Raw genomic sequence first — 23,909 nt, forward strand, 5'->3', positions numbered from 1 at the left:
TCTGGTCATACAAAGGGGTACAAATGAGGCCAAAACATAGAATGCTCTGGATAAGTTCAGAATAGTACTGAGGACTGAAATCTGTGGACTCAGATCAAGATGGATATTTTCTTTTGAGAGTTTGGTTAGAAATGAAGCATATAGGTTTTTTTTGAGAACATGATCATTGGGTTATCTTCTTCCTTTTACTTATCCATCTGGTAGATGAATTAATAAGAATTGAATTATCCCCCAAAGCAATCAAAGGACCTGGTCAATTAGAATACTGGATAGTTGTTGAGTTGACTTACTCCCTTAACTAATTAATAGTTTTTCCTATATTTTAAATTATATGTAATAATAATTCAAAATAGAAAAATTAGCTCTTTTCTTGGAAAGTACTATGTTGGAGGTTTTGAAAAAATAATATTGTATTTGAAGGTTTTATAGGAAACAGGTAACCTCCTAGATAGACTCTTAGAATGTAAGATATAGATAAATCTTAAGGACAGTAGGAATTCCCATAGGTCCACAATGCTCTAACAGTTCTCTCTGATTAAGACTGATTGCAATTCTGGTAGTGCAGAATCAAGCCTCTAAATGCAAGATAGATGTACTTATTTTGGGTACAAATGAATCCTCCTCCCCTCCGAGTCTGGAATGGGCTCCGGTTCAGGTCCCCAATGCATGTCCAGTGGCTCTTGTATCTTTGTGAAACACACCATTTGGCATGATCGTAGTAAGAGCTAAAAGTAAACTGTCCTGGCATCCTGATTTGTTTGATATTATAAACATGGTATGGAAGAGAACAGTTTGATGGAAGCTTTGGTTGCCAAGTTTCTACGAGCAAATTGGTCTGCAACTGTTGAGCCATCCAAGCCACATAGATATCTATGCATTAGGAAAAGAAAGAAAATTAAATTGGTATTTCCAAACTTAGATAATAGCCTAAGGAAATATTTCATAACCTCTGAAAATAAGGGACGTGATACATCCCCCCATACATCACTCCTCTCCCTGGGATGCAGTTCAAATAATATGGTCAAAAAATATTCATTGTCATAAAAATAGAGAGGAGAGATCTTTGGAAGTAATAATAGCTAGCATTTACAAAGTACTCGAAGGTTTGCAAAGATTTGCAAAAAAAAATCTTTACAAATATTTTCTCATTTTATCCTCCTAACAACCCAGGGAAGTAGGTGATGTTATTATTCCTGCTTAAAGATGAGGAAACTGAGGCAGACAGAGCTTAAATGACTTTCCCAGGGTCCCATAGCCAGTAAATGTCTGAGACTGGATTTGACTCAGGTCTTCCTCACTCTAGTTCTAGTGTTCTATTTTGGCACTTGGCTGCCTCTGTCGGCACCTTGAGAGTAGTCACTTGTGACTGGGGGAGAGAACAAATATTTTGTTAAGGTAAAATATTTTGGCTTCTTAAAATCACTAGCTCCTTTCAGTTCTCGGATCAGGTGCCATATCCTGTCAGCCAGTCACTCAGTTGGCATGTTTTAAATATCTACTATGTGCTAGGTACAAGACATACCATATTTCCACATTCCTTCAATTGTTCGAGTTCTTTCTCTCTGCTGAAATTACTTTGTATTTCCCTTGTTTGTATTTTGCCTGTGTACTTGTTAGTGCTCCCTAATAGAATGGAAGCTCTTTGATGACAGGGGCTGTTTCATTTTCTGTCTTTACCTCTCCAGTGCATAGTACCATGCTTTCCACACAGAAGAAACTTCATCAGTCCTTGTTGAATTCATTGTATTCCTTTGGCAAACATAATGCGAGTTTGGGACTTGGATTGATGTTATTATAGAAACTAAATGATTCAAAAGTAGCTTAAGATGTAACTGAAATCTTTTGCTCTCTGGATAAAACTCTTCTAGTGAGGGGATTCAGTTCAGATCCTCCAAAGTATATTTCCTTGGACCCTCTCGGCATCTCTTCTTCTTACCCATCAACTCCCTCACCTAAATGACAGTAGAAAATCTTCTCTGACCATATACAAATAAGTCTATCACACCAAAGCTAGTGCATATCCTTAGGTGGTAATTTTTCTTACCATCAACAAAGTAAGGTGATTTTGCAAAATGCAGGAAGTTTTGGCCTTGGATGGACTGAAGTCTGGAGAGGCGCTGGTGAGGAATCCTGGGGATTGAGGAGTGGGCACACAGTTTAGGCAGATAGGTGAGCTCTGGGTGAAAGGTGGCAGGTATGGAGCAGCTATAGATGTTTGGAATGCAGCTTATTAGCTGGGAATCTGGATAGAGTAATAGACAAAAACTGTATTGAGGCACAAATCTTGCCAAGAATTGAAAAAGGACGACTTATTTTGGCTTGAGTTCTCTTCTCTACTCTGCCCTTCTTAGTAGCCATCAGAATTTAATGCCTTATCTAATCTAATTAAAGAATTGATTAGTTTTGGTGAGACGAATTGAGCCTAACTGACACAGAAGAGAGATTGATTGGAAGCCATTGTCGGTGAGGGAAAATTAAGAATGTAAGATTTAGATCTACAAGGGAACTCGCAAAGATCATCTTCTCTCACTCTCCTTTTACAGTTGAGAAAACTGAGGTCCACGGAGATTAATTCACTTGTTCAAAAGGCAAAGCTGAAGTTTAAATCTAGGTTTTTTTTTTCCAAATTCAGTGCTCTTTTCATTGTAACACTTGAAGCAGTATATTGTAGACAGAGGACAGAATATGGGACTTGGAATCAGAAAGTCCAGGGTTTACATTCTGCCTCAGACATTTCCGAGTGGGTACCAGGGTGGCATAGTGGAGAGAGTGCTGGGCCTGGAGTCAGGAAGATTCATCTTTATGAGTTCAAATCTGGCCTTAGACCTTTACTATGTGACCCAGGGCAAGTCACTTAACCCTATTTGCCTCCATTTCCCCATTTGCTTAATGAGTTTAAGAAGGAACTGGCAAACCTCCAGTATCTTTGCCAAGAAAAAACCTCAAGGAATAGAACACTACTGAATAACAATAAAACTTCTGTCTAGATGACAATGGAAAACTGACTTAAGTTTCCTTATCTGTAAAATTGTCATAATACTGACCTCACACGGTAATTTCCATGTGAGGTTCAAATGAGATAATGGATGTAAATTCCTTTCTACCCATTAAAGTGAGATATAAATGCTAGTTATTATTATTGAGGAGAGGGATTCTAAACCTATTTATACATCTAACCACTCAGGATAAGTCTCTTCTCACCTTCTGTTTTTGTTATGTTAATTAACAGGAAGAGACAAGGGAATAGCAAGCCTTCAACATGACTGTACTGTATTACTGCAGAAACTAAACAAGAATCACTGTAGCATCAGCAACAAAAAATTTAAAATTAAAAAAAAAACTCTGGAGGAACTCCAAGGGAGTAAAATCCCAATATTATGGGCCCCTCAAAATTAGAGCTGCAAATGTTCTTAGAGATTCCTCTCTTCTTACAAATGAGAGAACAGATGCCAAAGAGGTTATTTGTCCAAGGTTATAGTTAAGTAAATGGAGCAGCTGGGATTTGAACCCATTTCCTTTGAATCTCAAACCAGCAGGCTATCTATAGCACCTTGCTGACTCTCCCATCCAACACACTGCATTGCTCTGCTAAGCTTTCTGGAGTGGGGGTGGGGTGGGCAAGACGGAGACAGACAGAGAGATGGAAGGAGGAAGGGGGGAGGGATAGGAAAAGAACTTGGAGGGAGGGGGAAGAGAGGGAGAGAGGGAGAGACAAGCAAAGAGAAGCAGAGACTGAGAGAGATAGATGATAGAGGAAGAGATGATAGCAATAGAGAAAGAAAGATGGTGGATGGATAGATATAGATAGATTTTTTTTATAGAATGGTTTTTCTTAGATGCATCTAAGGAGACATCTGGAACATCTGTAAAGAAGAATGCTGGAACATCATGATCATGAAAAGAAGATCAAATTTTAAAACAATCCTAGAAATAACATAGTCCAACACCCTTATTTTATGGATATGTAAAGACTCAAAGGAATTTATGATGTTTGTCAGATATCCCTGTTATGGAAATGCTTTACACCAATCCAGATCACAACCTGTAGGTGAGTCTGGAGTCTGCCACGCTGTGGCAGAACATTCCCATTGCCATATCCCCTTTCTCTAAGAGAAACAAAAGCCAACAGCATACACTACTTCTTCCCCTGAGCAGGACTGGAAGGAATGCATTCCAAAATATCTAGAAGCTTTCCACGGCTATGAATCTAGATGTTAGATGACTTGTTCAAATCCTCACCTTTAGCATAAAAGGCAGGATTTGAACCCAAGTCAATGTCTATCTCCAACCTCAGCATATTATCCACCATATTCAACTGCTTCCATTTGAAAGGTAAAGAGGCTAAAACCTGTAAGTTGGGTTATGTGTCCAATATTCCAATAACAACTACTCATTTGAATGCTTTGAGGTACATAGTGCATTTTACATACATTTGGCCATTTGATCCTCAAAAACAATCCCACTAAAGAGGTACTCCAAGTTTTATTCTCCCCAATTTACAGATGAAGAAACTGAAATTTAGACAATTGAAGTGACTTCCCCATGGTCATACGGTTAATAAGCATCAGAGACACATTCTGGACTTCTTCTACTCTGACCCTACTGTAACCCCCTGACCTCAATTTCAGCTTCCTTTTGGGTGTTTTCTTCCCCAATTGGAGTATAAGCTTCTTGAAGGTAGGGATTTCTGCTTATATCTATATTACCATTGCTTGGCACAAAATGCTTAGTAAATGCTTATTGACTGACTGACTTAACTGAGGTGGAATTTGAACCCAGGTTTCTCTGTCTTCAAGTTCATTTATTTCTGCTTGTATCTATATTCCCATTGCTTGGCACGAAATGCTTAGTAAATGTTTATTGACTGACTGACTTAACTGAGGTGGAATTTGAACCCAGGTTTCTCATTGCTCCAAGGATTTTAAATTTTTTCCAAGTCTAGTTCCCCTTCTAAGATATTAGGGGTACTACATTAGTTATGTAGACTTGCGTGTAGGGACACATTTAAAAATATCCATTTTATTCTATATCTTTTAAAAAGTTATATGTCCAACTCATTTTTCTTCTTTAAATTTCTCTATTCCTTTTTTCCCCCCTATTATTTCTTCAAGATTTCTGAGCAGGTCAATAGTAGATTCTATTTTCATTTCAAGATCCCTTATTCAAAGAAAGCTAGCTAGAACTTCTCAGTTGTATTAATTCCTTCAAAAGGAACTTAAGGCTTGAGTTTCTTAGGTAGGTCATATTTTCTTTCGCCTTTCTTTAGAGCCCAACTGATATAAGATTGCCCAGTTAATTTCCCCCAGAGAACATAATACCTGAACCATTTGGATGGAAACTTATCACAGAGAAGTACCTTATCCACATCAGAACCCACTGTGACCTGTATTACCTATTTCTACAAATTGACTGTAGTTGTAAGTTATGCAGATACCAATTTGTCCATATTTCTTCCCGGTAGATGGATAGCTATAGCCTTCGTCAGGAAAAGGAGGAAACCGGGGAATTGTGTGAATCAGCCAGAATCCCTGAGATTTATCCCAAAGTAAGAAACCTGTCAAAGATAAGGTTAATAGAGATAAATTAGAAGACCCAAGTTCTTTATCTCTCTGCTTCTGCCTTTGACTATCTGTCTCTGTCTCTACTTCTCCATCTCTTTTGGTTTCTGTCTCTTTCTTTTTAAAAACACACCCCAAAGCTGTAAAACTCTAAGCTGATCATGGACAAGCTTTGTAACAGCTTTAGGCTAATGGTTCATTGATATAATAAATATTCCTTCAGCTCCTTTAGCACTGTCTGTCAAAAAAAAAAGAGCACATGACACGTTTGCTGGTTTCAAAAACAATTCATGCTTGAGTTACTTTGCCTATGGCTTAGACAGCTAGCCACCCCAGTGAAGGAAGCCAGCCAGCCTCCCTAAGAAGAGTTAAAAGGATTCCCATGTTGAAACCACAGGGAGGGTTTGTTTTGGCAGAATGTAGTTTGCTAACTTGGAATATGACCTCGTTAAAGAAGGAAAGGAAGCTTAAGCAAGTGTCTTCCCTGCCCAACTGCTTCCAAAAGCCTGAGAAAAAGCCAAAGGGAAATGAGTTTCCAAAGGAAAATTATGTGGAGAAAAAGGGTCCTCAGCAATTTGTGTCTATGTGTTTGTACCTAAAGATAATTAAGCCCATGTGTGTGGTAGGGGGAGTTGCCCAATGCTGCCAAGACACAGAAAGAGGCACAAAAGGCAAACGGGTAGAAAGAAAACAAGAAAAACCCAAGAAAGAAGACTATGGAATGATTTTCATAATCTTATGAAACAAGGTTTTAAACAAAAGTGTGGAAGAGCCCTTCTGTGTTGGTAAACACATTCGGTGGTTTTTCTATTAGTGGAGCTATTACTATTACACTAAATGTACAAACAATTATAATGCATTCATAATTGCTTTAATAGAAGAGTGGAACCTGGTGTACTTTTATACCAATGCCTTAATATCAGGGCTTACACATTTGCAAAAGGGAAAAAAATGAATCAAGAAAGCAGCCTGGATAGTGATGAGTCTTGAGTCCAAGGCATATGAGGATAGGTGGAAGACTCTAGGGATGTTTAGCTCGGAGAAGACTCAGGGGAAATGTAATCACTATGTTTATATATGGAAAGCTCTGCCATATGGAAAAGAGATAAAACATGTCTTGCTTGGCCCTAGAAGGCAGAACAAGGAGTCATGGATGGAAGTTACAAAGAAGAAAATTTAGGGTCAGTGTTAGAAAAAAAAAATCTTAGAGCTGTCCAGAAACTGAATGGGCTGCTTCAGGAGAAAAGTGTGTTCTTCCCTCTTTGGGAGTCTTCAAATAGAGATTAGATGGCTTCTCATTGGGTATAATATAACAAGGATTCCTTTTATGTACCATTTGGATTAGAGGACTGCTAAAGACCCTTCCAATTCTTCAATTCTGTGACCACAGAATCTGCATGGAAATAGACTAGATATAGAAGACCAAATAAAGCAGTGGATTTGGAGATGAAGAACCTCAGTTCCAATCCTGGTAGGTTCTGCCATGTGCTACCTCTCTTCTCCTTCCTGGGGCTTAGTTTCCTCATTTATGAAATAAAGGGTTGGGACTGTATGACCTCTGAGGTTCCTTGTAGTTCTAAATCTCTCTTATGGCTTGTGTTGAAATGGAAAATACTTGGCCAGACGCCCAAATTAATATTGCATAATGAAGCTGGCTGTCTCCCAATAGGAACCTCCCCCTAGATGGAATGTGCAGCTCTGCCCAGGTATCATCATCTCTCAGCACACATGTCATTGTCCCTGGGGTTAGAGTCTCTCTATTTGACCACCTTCCCTGCTTGCCTGTCCCTAGCTGGGCACATGCTGCTTTATTCCCCAGAAGGTTGCTTGTTTTCAAATTGTTGGCACAGGGCTTTGAGTTCTCAGGGGAAAGGCGTTCTATGAATCTTAAAGGATAAATAAATCCAAGTTTGTGGGTGAATTTCATCTTTGACAGAAGACACAGACTTGGGGCTATTGCCATACCTTTTGCATGCCCTTGCTTCCAGCTGTAATCCACAGACCGAGGGGCATTGTCATTATATATCAGGTAGGCAGTACTGTTGTTCTGCAGAAACACATTATAGTTTTAAAAGACAGTCAATCTCCCATGGCACAGCAGACAACTTTGCTACCTACATGGTGTGGAATGGGAAGTTTTCCTGAACACTCTAGAGATCTCATCCATGCCCTTAGGAGGCAGTTCATGGAGCAATATGAGCTCTTTAAAGTCATCTGGATAAGGCCATCCTGCTTTTTGCCCTTGCATGATCTTGCTATAGTTGGGAGTGGCAGCTTGGGGAAGTGGGTACAGTGATGATCTTAGAACCAATTGGTCAACAAGCATCTACTAAGCACTTAACTATAGGCCAGTGCTATGCTATGTGCCAGGGAGAGAAAGAAAAAACAGAAGTAATCCCTACCTTTAATCAATCAATAATCAATCAATAAACATTTATTATGCACCTACTATGTGTTAGGCACTATACTAAATGCTTTATGAATATTATATTGTTTGATACTTTCAACAATTCTTTTAGGTTTTATTATGATGTCCATTTTATAGCTGAGGAAATGGAAGCAGACAGTAAGTTGCCCATTATTATGCTGCTAGGAAGCAACTGAATCCAGATTTGAACTCAAATCTTTCTGACTCCAGGTCCAGAAATCCGTCATTATTGTTGTTGTTGAAGGAAGTCAGGGATTTTAATGGGCCAGAATGAGAAAGGAGAGCATTCCAGACAACAGCTAGAGCAAAGGCACAAAGGCAGAGCTTTGTATATAGTGAACAGAAATAGTCCACTATCAAAATATTCAGATCTAGAGTTGTGTGACCATGGGTGAGTCACAACATTTTTCAATGTCAATTTCCTCATTTATAAAAATACTAATAATAGTACTAATGGTACTATTACTGACAATAATTAGTACTAATGGAACTAATAATAGCACCTGCCTCACAGGTTATTCTGAGGATAAAATGAGATAATATAGGTAAAGTACTGTGCAAACCTTTACATGCTATATAAATGTTAGCCCTTAAGATCATTATAATTATAATTATTTGTTCACATATATAACATTTATATATATCATAGTTTATATGTTATATATTTCTATATAAATAAAATTATTAAGCAGTTTTCTTCCACCTTGATAGAAGAGGGAGGTATTCTTTCTCTCACTCACCCTTTCTCCTTTTGTTTTTGTTTTGTTTCTCCTATTTGAGACTTGGGTTTGTCATTGAACAACTAGAACATACAACAAAATAGTGGCTAAATATTTGTTCAGGAAATGAAGCAAAAAGAATCAGCCAGAATAATGTCTGGGCTTTTCCCCACTGATAACATAGGTGTTCTCTGGATAGAGTTTGGAGATAGAGATAATTATCAATATATGATTCTTTTTTGACAACTGACTGGTCTGGGCTATAATATCCAGTCATATTGGCTCTTGTCCTTTCTTTTATGTTGCCTTAGGGAGCAGTACTAGTCCTTACTCCCTTCTGAATGAAGAGTCCTCATTAGGTATTCCTTTCAGCTGAGTTAGTTTAGCAAACATCTGTCAGAATGTCTGTGGTCCAGCCTAGTCCAATTCAATCCAGCCCAAATCCTACAAGCATTTATTAAGCATCTATTATGTGCCAGACACTATACTAAGTGATCAAGATACAAAGACAAAACAAAAAGTAGTTCTTGCCTTCAAGGAACTTGTATGCTACTGAGAGACATAATATTTGCAACACATGAATAGATAAGTTTATATATGAGAAGGGAAAACAATTACAATAGCTGTGGAGAAAAGGAAAGGATCATAGCAATAGAACTGGAAGTGGCCTTAAAATTAATCATTTTACAGATGAAGAAACTGAGGCAGACAGAAGTTAAATAACTTGCCTGGCGTTACATAGCTAGGAAGTATCTGAAGCAGGATTTGAACTCAGGTCTTCAAACTCAGTGCTTTCTCCCCTATTGCCGCTATAGTGGATTTTCCATTTCCATGAGATTCAAATCCATCATCCCTGATTGAGAAGGCCATTACTTTTTCCATTTCCAGTAGGATGTTGAAGTGTTCAGAGCACTGTGTTAGGGGTCAAGTTGGTAGGGAGGGAAATAGTCTCTGCCTTCCTTGAAGATTACAATTTCATAGCAGGATGACTAGTAGAATAACTAGATAACTAAATTATATGGTTAATGCATTAGAGAAGTATGATACAAAGGGCTTTGCCAGTTTAGTGGGGTCATCCCAGGGAGGATGAGTGGGGAAGAGCCTGAGATTGTCATTCCAAAGCCCATATCTACACATGCTCCTTGGAATGGCCTTGCTTAGGTCCCTTCTCATAGATTCTCCATGAGATAGCCTTCCTAAATGGACTTCAAGAGTTGTTTTAGGAAGATGGATGAATGTCTTCAGGGAATAGGCTGCATCTAAATTGAACTTTAAAAGATGGATGTAAAATTCAACTGGCAAAATAGAGAAGAGAAGATGCTTTTGTATTTTGTTAGGAGACTAGAGCAATCATCCAGGGAATGGTAATGAGGACCTGTCCTTAGGGTCATGGCTGTCAATATGGATACTGAATGCAATACTACCCCACAGAGCATTTCCCATTGAGATGGAAGCATTTCTTCTAGACTCTCTCTTCAGTTCATTTTTCAATGGCTTATCACCTTTTTTAGCTTGATATTTTCCTGCTTGGAAAAACAGTGAAATTGTATGCATAACATTTCATTTCCTTGCGTGAATCTCCCCATTAAATAAATACCACCGCATTCTCAAAACATCCAGGGGAGTCTCTAAGGCCAAGTTCGTGAGTTTGTGATCTGAGGACTGTTCCATGCTATGTTTCAGGGATTTTTATCTTGTACTTTTTAAATTCTGTTTTAAACAGCATCAACTTTCAGGTAGGCACCAAAGATGTGCTTTTAGATATGACTAACAAAGATGATTTCCATAAATCTTTCTTAGGGGCAGCTCTCTACTTAATGAGTCAATGGAACAATGACTAAGAACCCTGCTTCCATCTTGTGAAGTAGGGAGTCAGGAAGGATGCAGTTGTCACCCAGTTCTACTAGAGAAGTTTAATTCCCTTACAAAATCAACATCTCTCTTTCATTAGGGCAAAGGTTCTTAATCTCTTTTGTGTCATGGATACCTTTGGCACTCTTTTGATGAAGCCTCTATATCCCTTTTCAGAATCATATTTTTAGGTACAAAAATAAAATATACAGGATTATAAAGGAAACCAATTATATTAAAATACAATTATCAAAATATTTTTAAAGGTCATAGGCCACAGATCAAGGATCTTTGCTTTAGGGAATATCCATTTTGACAAAGCAGACTATAATAAAAGTTTGGGGGTCTTTATGATAGAATTAGAACTCTTTAAAGATGGGGATGATTTCATCTTTGTCTTTGTATCCTCAACATCTAGCACAGTGCCTAGCACATAATAGATGCTTAACAAAGGTTTATCAATCAATTGATTCAGCTAAGTGGCTTTTTCCACAGTTATCTCTAATACAATTAAATTCAATAAAGAAATTTTTAAGTGGAGGAAGCATTGCAAAATGGTTGGACTCAATCAGGAAGACTGGATTCAACTCCCATCTTAAATGCATTGCCTGTATGATCTTGGGCAAGCCACCTTTTCTCTTTGGGCCTCAGTTCTTTATCTGTAGAATGAAGGAATTGATGAGCTCTAAGTACCTTCTAGCTATAATTCTATGAGTATAAAGACCTAAGATATACTTGACACTAGGATTTTCATCATCATTATCATCATCACTTACTTTGCTAGTTCTAATATTCTATGATTCTAAGTGTAGATGGTGTGGCAAGTGGCATGATAATTGCTGGGGGCTATAAAAACAAAAATGAGGCAATTTCTATCATCAAGATGTTTCCGTGATATTCATGATGTCTCCATGTCTCCCCAGGACAATCAATAAGCTCCTGAGACTGTGTTCAAAAGAGCCAGGAAGTTACATTTGATATGTAAAGTCAAGGGGCTTGGAATGAAGTATTTTCCTTCTTATGATTGCATTACTCTAATATGAACAATTCCACAAATAAGGACTCGAATTTGGTGTCCAACATCCAAAGGGCTGTCCTGGTGACAGGTGAATCTCACATGAATTGTTCAAATTCACACATCATACAATCTCCAGAGTAGAGATGAATTTTTCCTTTGAGGTTTTTTTTAAATAGCATTTTTCCCTGCATTGGCAGTAGAACACCGAGGCAGAGTTCCAGGTTCCTAATACCAGGACATATGATTGTGTGCCACTGGACAGCAGTTGACTTGTGGTCAGCCTTCTCATAGCTGGTTGGAGGCCAGGCTTTAGTCACTGAGCAGCAGATGGTGAACAAGAACATTTGGAGGCAGGCCACCCTGGGGCAACAGTCTGATTTAAGAATCAACCACCTATGTCCAAAGAGTTTGGATACAAGTGTTTAGAGCTTAGGATTTTAATCTTTTTTATGTCATGGACCTCTCTGGCAAAAGCTATCAACCCCGTCTAGGAATAATAATATTAAATGCTAAAAATAAAATACCTAGGGTTACAAAAGAAATCAACGATATTGAAATAAAAATATTAAAATGTTTTTTTTTAAACATATTGACCCAAGGTGAAGAACTTCTGGGTTCAATTGAGTGTAAGCCTCTTGAGGGCAAAAAACATTTAATTGTCTTGGTGATGTTCAAGAAACATTTGTTGCATGGCATGAAATAGAATTTGTTAGGTTGATGTCAGAGTCCCATGATCTCTGAGTTGCCACTAGGGTGGCACTGACTGGGGCAAGGGGCAAGGAGAAGAAAGAGAGAATTTGAGCTTTGAAAGTGACCTGAGCAACTATCTATTTTCAACCTATGCACAAAAGGCTGAAGCCAGTTCTCTCTTCATTAAATCACATTTATCCCCATATAGAACACTTAAAGATTTACAGAGTACATTCCTTAGAATCTTGTAAAGTAGGAAGTTTAAGTATGATTAGTCCCATTTTACAAATGAGGAATTGAGTGATGATGTGGCTTCTGATTCATCCTGTGTTTTTTTGCTTGTGAGTGTCAGAACCAAGACTAAAGCCCTTTATCAACTCTCTTTCCAAGACAACATATTTCCATAAGATACTCCTGAGGAACACATACAAAATGGGAGATCCATTTGGGATACCAATTTGTGACATGGAGAAAATGAGGCTCAGAAGCATCTGAATGCAGCATTAAGGCTGCTTTGGGGGTAACAAAGTCCTCATAGTCTCCCTTCTTCATCTTCCAAAACTTCTACAAAAGCAGAATCACAAAGTTGAGTCTCAAACACTGTCACTGAATATCCTACTTGTCTTTGCCCTTTTGTCTTAGTGCAGGTCATCAGAGTATAAGAGAGAAGCTGCTGCCCTGCCTGTTATGTGGTGCTAACGCAAACAGTTCTAGTGTGATGATTATAGATCTGAGGTGGCAAATTCATTCTCAGATCTGGCCAATTCATTCCATTTATTTCTCTAGCTCATAAACTCCTTACTAAAATGTCTTGCCATATTAATTAATAATAATTAGCATTATATAAGTTAACAACTAGTTATCATAGTCAATAACTAGCGTTATATATGTTGGAAATAACTATTTAACATAGTTAATAATAACTAGTGCTTATATGAGTTAATAAAGAGTTAACAAAGTTAATAAGTAGTATTTATGTAAGTTAACAATAAGTTAACATAATTGATAATAACTAACATTTATACATGTTTTGCAAAGTGCCATAATAATAACCAGTAATGGAATATAATGACTATTGAGTTTACTATGTGCCAGGTACTGTGCTAACGCACTTTACAATTATTACCTCATTTTGTCCTCATAAAAACCATGGGACATAGGTGCTATTATTATCCTCACTTTACAAATGAAGAAACTTATACAAAGGTTAAATGACTTGCCCACAGTTACACAGTTAGTGCTTGAAGTTGGCTTTGAACTCAGATCTTTCTGATTCCTGATCCATTACTCTATCCATTGTTCCACCTAGCTTTACATATTTTCACTTATTTTATCCTTAAAACAGCTCTGGGAGGTAGGTGCTATTATTATCTCCATTTTACAGGTAGGGAACCTGAGGCTGATAGAGGTTAAATGATTTGCCCAGGTTCATACAACTAGTAGGTATCTAAGGCAGACTTCAAACTTAGGTTGCCTTGACTCTAAGTCCTGTACTCTGTCCACTGTGCCAACTACTTCTATATAGGAGAGTAACCCAGAGAGGGTTTTATGAATGAGCCAGACCCTATTCATCACCACTAAGGAAAAAAACAACCCATGGTCCATGCCTTAATCATGGAAAAGTTCAGGCTTGTAGTTTTATGTTTGTGTTCAAGGAATATTTGTTCTTCTCTTTCTACTAGGAAAAAACTAACACATAGCAAATACAAAGCAAGTAGAGATAGCTTTCCTGGCAGCCTAGTTTATTTAGAGAATTGTCTCAACTCATGTCTAGGGATACCACTGACAGGATATTGAGTCTGACAAAACTTAGCCTTGCTATGCAGTATGACAACTCAGTCTTAAGGTCTTGAATCAGCATGGCCCCAAGAGTTGTTCCTGTCCCTTCTAGTCTTCTCTCTGGTTTTCAGAGGTCTGCACACAGCTGCCTAGTTTGTAGCTCTGAGTTAAATTGATTTTGATCCTTACACAAGTCAGGCTTGTCTCACACGATTCCCCTTTGTGTACTTGGCATTCTAGTCAAACTGGACTGCTTACTGTCCTCCATTGCTCTCTCCTATGTTTGTGCCTCTGCTGCTACTCCTCCCTAGGCTTAGAATGTGTTCCTCCCTCATCTCTACCTGGCTGAAGTCATTCTCTTCCTTCAACCCACCTCAGTTCCCACCTTGACTAGAAAACCTGTCCCTGATGATTGATCCCTTCCCTAAATATCATTCCTTCCATCAAGGCTCATCAGCACCTTCTCTGAAAGATATAGTCTTAGAGAGTTACTTAGGGAACTGAGAGGTTGAGACTTGCCCCTAGACACAAAGCCAGAGGATTTATTATAGACCTTCTTCCCTCCAAGGTTGATTTTCCATCCACTAAAACAAACTTCCTCTCCCTGTGTACCTTGAGAAGATCACCCAACATCCCTGAAACTGTTTCCTTATTTGTAAAATGAGAAGATTGGACTAGATAATCTCTAAAGCCCATTCCAGCTCTTAATCAATGAACCTGTGACTCCAAATCTAGCCCTCCATCCACTACAGTGTGCTACGGAACTCGCCCCTACCCCTTACTTCCAAAAGACAGATTATAAGCTTCCTAAAGACTTGATATGCTTTCATTTTCCATTCCCACCACCTCGTGCACTTCCCGGCACATAAAAAAAGCTAAATAATTGAACAATTCTGAATAAATGAATGGTCTCAAGTCCTAGGAGGTATTTGTCTTATTTTCTATTTCAGCAAAATTATCTTACAAGGGTATGTTCAAGCTTGGCTTACCTTAGCTTCATGTGCTTCATAAAGCTGCTGTAATGTCCTTCCTAAGATGCTCTGGGTCATATTGACTAGTCCCTGGCTCCTCCGCCATCTGTGAGTCATAGCATCCAGGTACATGTACTCTAAACCGGTACTTCGGTTTTTCTGTTCTCTGTTCTGGGGTAACTTATAAAAGGCAAACCTGCAAAAGAAAAGGATCCAAGAGTCAAATCTGATACCCACTCTTCTACGATCCCTTTCTTCCCACAGCCAAAAATATTCTTCCACTCTCAAATTTTCCTAGAGTACTTTGTCTGAATCTTTCATTGGTGAAAGAGACAGGATGGAATAACAGATAGAGTCTTGGAGTGGGAGCCAAGAGAACAAGAGTTCAAATCTTGCTGTAGATACCAACTGGATGACCCTGGGCAAATAACAACCTCTCAGACTCAGTTTCATCTTCTATAAAAAGGGGGTGAGAGCAGTATTTATTCCACAGGGTTGTTTTGAGAGTCAAATTCAATGCTCTAGGTCAGTTATGGGCAAACTTTTTAAAGAGGGGGCCAAAGGAAAGGAAATGCTCATCTGTCAGTCTAATTCTAAGGCAACTCTTTTGAAGTTTCATTGTATTGTATCCTACTCATTGTATTCATCAGATTAGGAATAATGTCTAATGTCGCATGGCTGGATAGAACATTTCAGGGGGCCACATCTGGCCCAGAGCCACAGTTTGCTCATCACTGCTTTAGGTAAAGCACTCCATAAACCCTAAAGATACATGCCAGCTATTATTATTATGACTATTTATCATACTTATCTCATTATTTGTCAGTTCAGTCTATCGATAAGCATTTTTTCAGGACCTACTAGGTGCCAGGCACTGTGCTAAGCACTTTACAAATATTTTCTCATTTGATCCTCATAGTATCCCTGGGACAGAGATACTATTATTTTTCTTATTTGATAGTTGAGGATGCTAAGGCAAATAGAGGTAGAGTGACTTATCTATTATCACCCAGCTAGGAAATATCTGAAGCCAGATTTGAACTCGAGTCTTTCCCACTCCAAGCCCCAAACTCCATCTATATAACTCTATTACATAAGTGAACAAAATACAGATAGAGGTGTGCTGGAACCTACTTAGTGAGAGCTGATTGTTAAATTTTTAGAGTGAGCATTTATATCTCAGAAATCAGCAAATGCTATAAATAGGGGCTGATTATTGTTTTCTTGACTGGTTAGACTTTAGAAAGTGATGGAGAAAATGTTAATAATTGCTATTAAACCCAAAAATGTAACATATTTCCATGGAACCAATTGTTAGATATTTACCAACATAAACCTGAACATACCCAATTTTTTGCAATTGAATAAAAACATGAGAATATAAGGTCATCTTCTATAGGTTCTTTGAAAAACATTCTTGGTACCTCTCATAGCAGACAAATCAACAGCATTAATAAGATTCTCATCCTATTTCAACATAATTTTGATCTCCTTTTTAGGCCTCAAATTTTTATAGCTCTTCATTCCATGAAGTTTGGATGTCATTAGTATTTGCTATGGTTAAATCTTTTAAAATATTCTTGTTTTTGTGGATCAATGTCATGCAAGTGATTATGGACAAGAGCTTGATCTGTAATGGTGCTCCCATTTTGGTACTGTTTATCTGCTGAGTTTAACAGAATATGAAATTAGCCAATATGTCTAAAATATTTTAAGGTTTACAAGACATATATCTCTATATCTCTGTCTATCTATCTATCTATCTATCTATCTATCTATCTATCCATCTATCTAACTATCTATCTATTTCCCTCTCTCCATCTCTCTCTTTCTTCTCATCTTCTCTCTTTCTCTCTCTCTCTCTCTCTCTCTCTCTCTCTCTCTCTCTCTCTCTCTCTCTCTCTTTCTCTCTCTCCAAATGGAACATCAATTATTTAAAGCCTTCTGACCAAAGGGATGCAAACAGGCAATGCCCCTCTAGATGCTAAGATCTCTTCTAGTCAAAGGGAGAGTAGAATCCTCAGGGCTTCTCTATAGTTGCTTCATCAGAAAATATAAAATATAGTGGCTTCCCTATCCTTTGCCTATAATCTACCTTTAGATTATAGGCATAATCTACATGCCTATAATCTAAGGATAGGGATATAGAATCTATATAATAATCTCCTCCACACCCATATTACCAAATTTATTTCATTCCTTGTTCTGTTTTAGAATTTCTTTCACATAGGCAATAATATTCTATTTTGTCCCAGCCCCAATCCCTAACTCTTTGTAGTATCCACTACCACTTGTTCCCTTCTCAATAGCCATTCTGAATTTAACTGGAGTGTATGATAGATCCTGAGTCTAACATCCTCTCCCTGTGTCTCTCTGGTATTACTATTTTATCTTAACAAGTTTTAGATCCTGAATGATAAAATGCAAGGAGGGTAGGCAGGAAGCAGCTATCACCACAGCCTCCTTTCTCCATACTTTGGAGAGCAGCTGACCCTCTTGAGGACTAATGGTCTGATATGCTCAAGAATGATAGCCACGAATCTGTTCCCTGGAAAGGGGGAAACACTTTGGTATGCAACTTTTAAAAAATTAAAATTTATTATTTCTTCAGTAAAAAATAAACAATTGAGCTCTTGTAACAAATACACAGATAGTCAAGAATTCTTAGACTGACCATGTCCCCAGATGCATCTCATTCTGCATATTGAGTCTATCATCTCTCTGTCAGGAAATGAGAAGTGTTCTTTATTAGTTGGTCATTGAAAATCAATAATAGAACAGAGCTTTGGAAATATTGCTTCTTCCTTATTTTGTAAACTTATCATCTCCTCCTCCCTGGAAACAGGGAGATCTGTTGGACTCAAGGGAAACAGTCTTCTGGCCCAATTCCAATGTCACTGTGACTACATGTTGAATTCCTTCACAACTGAGAATATTCTTTGCATTAATCTAGGATTAAGAGTTTCTGATCTGGCTTCCATGAACTTTTATTTTTTAAACCCTTACCTTCCTTCTTAGAATCAATACTAAGTATTGGTTCCAAGGCAGATAAGCAGTAAAGACTAGGCAATTTGGGTTGAATAACTTGTCCAGGATCACCAAGTATCTGAGGCCAAATTTGACTTCCCATCTCTAGTTCTGGCTTTCTCGTTTCTGGTTAACTGAACCATCTACCTGCTCCTGGTTCCATGAACTTAAAAAAGTTTTTTCATAATTATTGAATATCATTTGTTTCCTTTGTAATCCTATGCATTTTATTTTGTGCATTGAAAAACATTATTCTGCAGAGGATTCTATACGCTTCTCCAGACTTCCAAAGGGATCTTTGACATACAAAGGTTAAGAAACTATAGGAGGTAAATCTCTTCCTCTCTACACTCTGTAAAGTTGATCAGAGCAGCACAGGTATATCCAAATGTTCTAAGATATCTCAACTACTTCAAGGTCTTCTTTGTGCCCCCAATTCCTTTGCCCATAGAATGGGGTCACCAGAAGACATTTTGAGTGCAAAAAGGTGGAAATTTTGGATATTATTTCTGAAACTCCTCCTGTCTACTCTCCTTCTAAAAATGGAGCTCTTCTGGGACTTCAGTGCAGTGAAGAGAATATGAAATTTGGAACTTGTTCCAAGTTCAAATCCTGCATCTGTTACTTGTAATCTGTGTGACTGTGGACATAACTTCCTTGAGGTCCTGTTTTCTCAAATGTAAAATAAGTAGGATGGAACTGATGGTATCTAAGGTTCTTTCCTGCTCCAAATCCATGATCTTGTGACCAATAATCTAGAAAATTGGAAATCTGGTCACTCTCATATTTTACTGGAACTGGAACCAACTATTATTGAGATCAGAGCTGCTGAGCACTGAGAGAGAAGGAGGAGGAGAAATTAAATAATTTCCCCTCAATTCTGATGCTGGTTGATTCCATTCCTCTAGTAAATTAAGGCCTTCAGTAGGCACATATATTGTCTAATCAGACTTTCCCCTAAAGGGAAAAATCCTGGAAAGCAGATTTTTGCTCTGTCAGGATCTTTCTTAGTCCATGGAGATCTTATCCTTGAACATTTGTCAATTGTGTACTTATCCAAGAGCAAAGGAGTAACTTCTGACATATTTGCTGTGGGGGAGCCAGTAGGAATGAAGAGGATGGATTTTTAATTAATGCCACTTTGCATCAATGACAGGAAAAAATATAGTTGAAAATGACTCGACCAAGAGTCAAGATCATGGATACAGAACTAGAAGGGTAGACCAGAGGTTCTAAACTTTTTGTTTCCTGGATCCTTTTGGCAGTCTGAGGAAGCCTACAGATTTCTTCAGAATCATGGTTTTAAATGCATAAAAGAAAATATGTAGAATAGCAAAGGAAATCAATTATATTGGAATACAGTTATTAAATTATTAACAATTAAAAACATTTTTGGACAGCAGATTTAGAACCCTTGTTTTAGTCTAATTCTAGCCAGTAATGCAGTAAATGGCATGTGGTAGGTACTTAATAAATGACTTTTGAACAACAATAGCTAATATTTATATAAGGTTTTTATGTGCTTTACATACATTATTTGATATGATCATCTGAGTTCAAATTTTACCTGTTTAACCTTGAGCAAGGCACATAATCTTTCAATTTTTCATCTGTAAAAATGAAAAGAATAGCCTTGATGTTTTCTAAAGTCCCTTCCATCTCTCAATCTATTATCCTTTGAACCATAAGCCTGTTTACTCCCAATTAGAAAGTCAAAGAGTGATCAGAGATCAGAGAATTCATGGTTATTTTGCAATTTGAACTAAGCAACGTTATATCTTATCACCTTGGAACATCATCCAATGTCAATGACCTGCAGTGGTCACCCTTTCAGATCAAGGTTATTCAAATAGTGCCCTAGGAACAAGGCCATAGTGTTGATTTTTCCCATTTTGGGGGGGGAGTCTATTTTCCATGTTCGGGGGAAAATTACCTTTCTTTACCTTTCTGAGACTACTTGAATGGGATCCTGGAAGGATCTTAGTGAGGAAACAAGCAAAAACTTAATAAAACTATCTGGGCATCTCACTATACTTTTCAGCCACCCCTGAGATATAGACCAGGATCATAAGTTGTTGTAGAGGGTGTCCTACATGATGTTCTCTGTTTGTACCCAGGGGGAGCATTTCTGTCCTATCTTCATCTATTCCTTTTCAGTGTATAACAATATTAATGCAGGTGGACTCTGTCCTTTGAGTGGAGTGGAGGATGGGAGTAAGAGGAGAGCATGGATCCCAAGAATTCCACAGTCATTCACTTCATTTGCCTGTCAGCCCAGTGTATTTTATTTGCCAAAGCCAGCCTATGAATTTTCTTTACCTACCAATCTACAGCATCACCATCTTCATTTCTGCAAGAAATTCGAGCTGCTCCCGGGGGCACACAGGAGCTCAGAAAGAGCACAGTGAAGCCCATGCTTAATAATCTTGCTGTCATTTTCTGTCTGCCTCCTCTAGGAAATGCCAGAAAGGACAACCTTTAAAAAGACGGCTGGGTGTCTAAAATGTATTTCTTCTGAGACCCGTCAGCTCTGCTGTTTGATTCAGTTTCGTCACGCAGTCCAGGATTCCTGCCCTTTCAGAATGGGCTAGATCTTGGAGAATTATGTGGTCCCACCACAAGTGCAGTCAAAGTGACTTAGGATGCAATTGTGCTGGGTTGTTTGCCTGCCTTGAAAAGTCATCAAAAAGCTTGGACAGGAGGGGAAATATAGTTAACCCTTGAGGGCAAACTTTCGGTAGTGTGGAGGATTGGAGTGAGCCTTTCAAGCCAAGAAATATCCATTGAGCTCAATATTTGTTTCCTGTTTCTTCTTCCATTCCCACCTCTTATCTCTCCAACCTACTCCAAACATGATTTTTTAAATGAGAGAAATACTACATACATACACTGGCACACAGACGCCTTACCAGATGCAAAATTATCATTTCAAGCAGGTAAGGAATGGAACCTGTGATTTCACTGGGATGAAACATTCTTAATGAGGAAACTCCCTGTATCAATGCAGTCAGCAAATTCTCTGAAACTTATTTTCTTACAAAATTGCACAGGGTCTTGAGAGGTTAAATGCTTTGTCCAGATTATGGGTTAAATGTGAGACATGAACCCTGTTCTATCTGATTCTATGACTAGCTTGCTATATGCTATGTACCACCAGCTTTCAAAAATGAAAATAAAGATAATTTAAAAATGGGTCTGGTCTTGTGTAAGGAAGACTACCTGTCCTTTACCCTTCTGGAAGTAAATAATCATCTATTTGAAGAAAGTAACTACTTTTCTGATAGTAAAGGAAGGGGTTAAAATCAAAATAAGACTCCATTAAACTGTGCCTCATGGGTAGTATTGACATGTCCTCTCCACCTCCCAGATTTAGCCATTCAAAGGGAAGCTTTAGCTTAAAGATCTCCAGATATCCAATCGGTCATGATAGGATACAAACAAACAATGCTGACCTTCCACCTTTCCCTGAAAATAAAAAAATCCAAACCTTCACCAACATAAGTTTTGTTCCAGATATTCATTCTTATCATTTCTGAAACAGAATCTGAAGACTGAGGGGAAAATGTCCCATCACCATGGGTATGAAGAGGTGAGAATTACCTTATTACTTTAAAGGGTTGGAAGGAGAGAAAAAATAGGGAAACATAGAAACCATTGACTTGAATGTATTGTATTTGAAAGAGTGATTTTCCACCAGAAGTCTAGGAAAAGAATGTAGCGAGTAGTCTCACAGTCTCACATCCCACTCAGAAGTTGGGTTTGGTTCAGAGCCAGTACTGGGGATGTGGGTTGAGACAAAATCACTCAGAATTAGGGACCGTTCTTGAGTATAGACCAAAGAGGACTCTTGGCATCAATCTGAGTGAATCCACACTGATCTGGAGGATGCAGAAGTAGCCTTAGCTTCCCAGGGTTCTGCAGGACAAAGTATGAGCTCAAGCCTGATTCCCTTCGAAGGCTGCTGCAAAAGATAAATTCATATCTACCCTAGTCAAGCAAACACAAATGGGTTTGGCTCAACTAGGCTCTATGAACAAAAGCCAGTAGTTTCTTTCCCAGTTGTCACATTTTCCAAACCCACGGACTTCATCAGTCTTCCCTATGACCCAACAGGTATAGGTCTTATATGGTTTGGACACATTCCAAAATTTCAGTGACTCTTAACCTTTTTGAAATTGCCATGCTTTGTGGTTCGATTCATTTCACAGTACCTCTCGGTATTTTTTAAAGGAGCAACATTATTATTTATGCTTATTTTTTAAAATTAAAGTCGATTAAAATTTATTTCAGTATGAAAATTTTTGGTGCATTTTTGGATATCTCCTGAGGTCATTGAAAATTGATAGAATTGGGAAGCACAGGTGTATTTAGTAAATATGACTACCACATTCTCTGAGACTCAGGATAAATATTTGTTTTTTAGGTGGAGCATAAACCTGATCCTAATTCTTTTATGACATACTTATTGGGCATTTTGTTCCTTTTTATATCTAGTTATATACTATTTCAAGGCTAGCCAAAATGTTAATACTGGGTCAAGTGCCACATGGATAAATTTGAGGGGGGGAGAGCAATTCATGAAATTCAACCAAAAATTTTTTCAATCCAATTCAAGTTGGAACCTTGGGGGAACAATCACATTTAGAGGATTGGGCATGTATGATGATGGTCCAGCCAAGAAGATTGTGAAGGAGCAGTTAGAAAAGAAGAAGAGAGAAAGATCACAAAATTCAAAGGAGAAGAGATTATCCAAGAGAAGGGGAATCAAGGATGTCAAATGCTTCAATGAGGTGAAGAAGAGTGAGAATTTAGAAAAAGGCCATCTGTTTTAGCATTGGAGAGATTATTGTTAATCCTGAAGAACCGTTTCATTTGAGTAGTGAGATGGCAAGCCAAATTGCAAAGGATTGGGAAATGAGTAACTAAAGCCTAGAGGGCTCATGAGCTATATCAGTTGAAGTTGTACACACACTTTTGAAATTATAGATCCCTGGAACATCTAAATGTGAAATGTTTCCATGAACATCCTGTCTCCTGTTGTCATTATCTAAAACAAGGATCTCAACAGCCATCTGGTCAAACCTATATCTGATCAGGAGCTCTTTCTATATTATCACTGGTAAAAAGTTAGCTGTCCTCTTGAAAACTGTGATGCAGAGTTTATGATTCCCAAAATAGTCTATTCTGCTTTTGGTTAACTGATTATTGGGAATTTTCCCTTCCTTTCAACCCCAAATCTGACTCTCTGCAACTTGCATTAATTCCTTCTAGTTCTGCCCTCTATGGACAAGCATAATTTAATCTGTCAATCAACCAAATAATTAAGCAACTATGGTGTTGTCATAGTGGGGCAGGGGAAGGATTCTGTGATTAAAGAAATCAACCATACATTCATATTTATCTTAGATTTTACTATTAACAACATAATATTTTGGGGTGAACAGAAGTTTTATAAGTGAATTTAAAATATTCAGTCTCTAGATGGAATGGTATAGACAAGTTCACATGACAAGAATTTCCCACCTTCCCCAATTCTGCATTTCATTTGAAGCCTAAGAAATATGCTATTTTGGTAAAATACTATGTTTTCCTGATCAACTTGACTTATTCCAGAAAAATAAAGAATGTGTTTGCCATGTTGAACTAGGAAAAGTTCTTATGTTAACAAGAAGGAACCCAGGGTATATGGCTTTGGGTCACCCAATACTGCCCATACTTCTACACTTTTATGATTTTGTAGATTTTGATCTAGGAGTATAACAGTCATTCTATTGCTCAGACCCTATTACTTGGTCACACTGCTGTTGCATCCTTTTCATGTTGCTTCATTTATCTACATTCACTTAAGGTTGTAATTTAAACACAGTT

At 38.0% G+C, this 23,909-nt stretch overlaps 1 protein-coding gene across 1 annotated transcript; it reads right to left on the reverse strand.

The window, feature by feature from the left end:
• Window positions 1-535: 535 nt before the first annotated feature.
• On the reverse strand, window positions 536-20,477 carry DNASE2B (deoxyribonuclease 2 beta). Its single transcript, XM_044674207.1, has 6 exons — window positions 20,365-20,477; window positions 15,033-15,210; window positions 7,524-7,605; window positions 5,393-5,554; window positions 2,045-2,242; window positions 536-870 (listed from the first exon to the last, which is right to left on the reverse strand). The coding sequence occupies exons 1-6, from the start codon at window positions 20,475-20,477 to the stop codon at window positions 536-538; spliced, it is 1,068 nt and encodes a 355-aa protein (XP_044530142.1).
• Window positions 20,478-23,909: the final 3,432 nt, after the last annotated feature.

Source organism: Gracilinanus agilis, chromosome 4 (genome assembly GCF_016433145.1).
Source record: "Gracilinanus agilis isolate LMUSP501 chromosome 4, AgileGrace, whole genome shotgun sequence".
NCBI lineage: Eukaryota > Metazoa > Chordata > Mammalia > Didelphimorphia > Didelphidae > Gracilinanus > Gracilinanus agilis.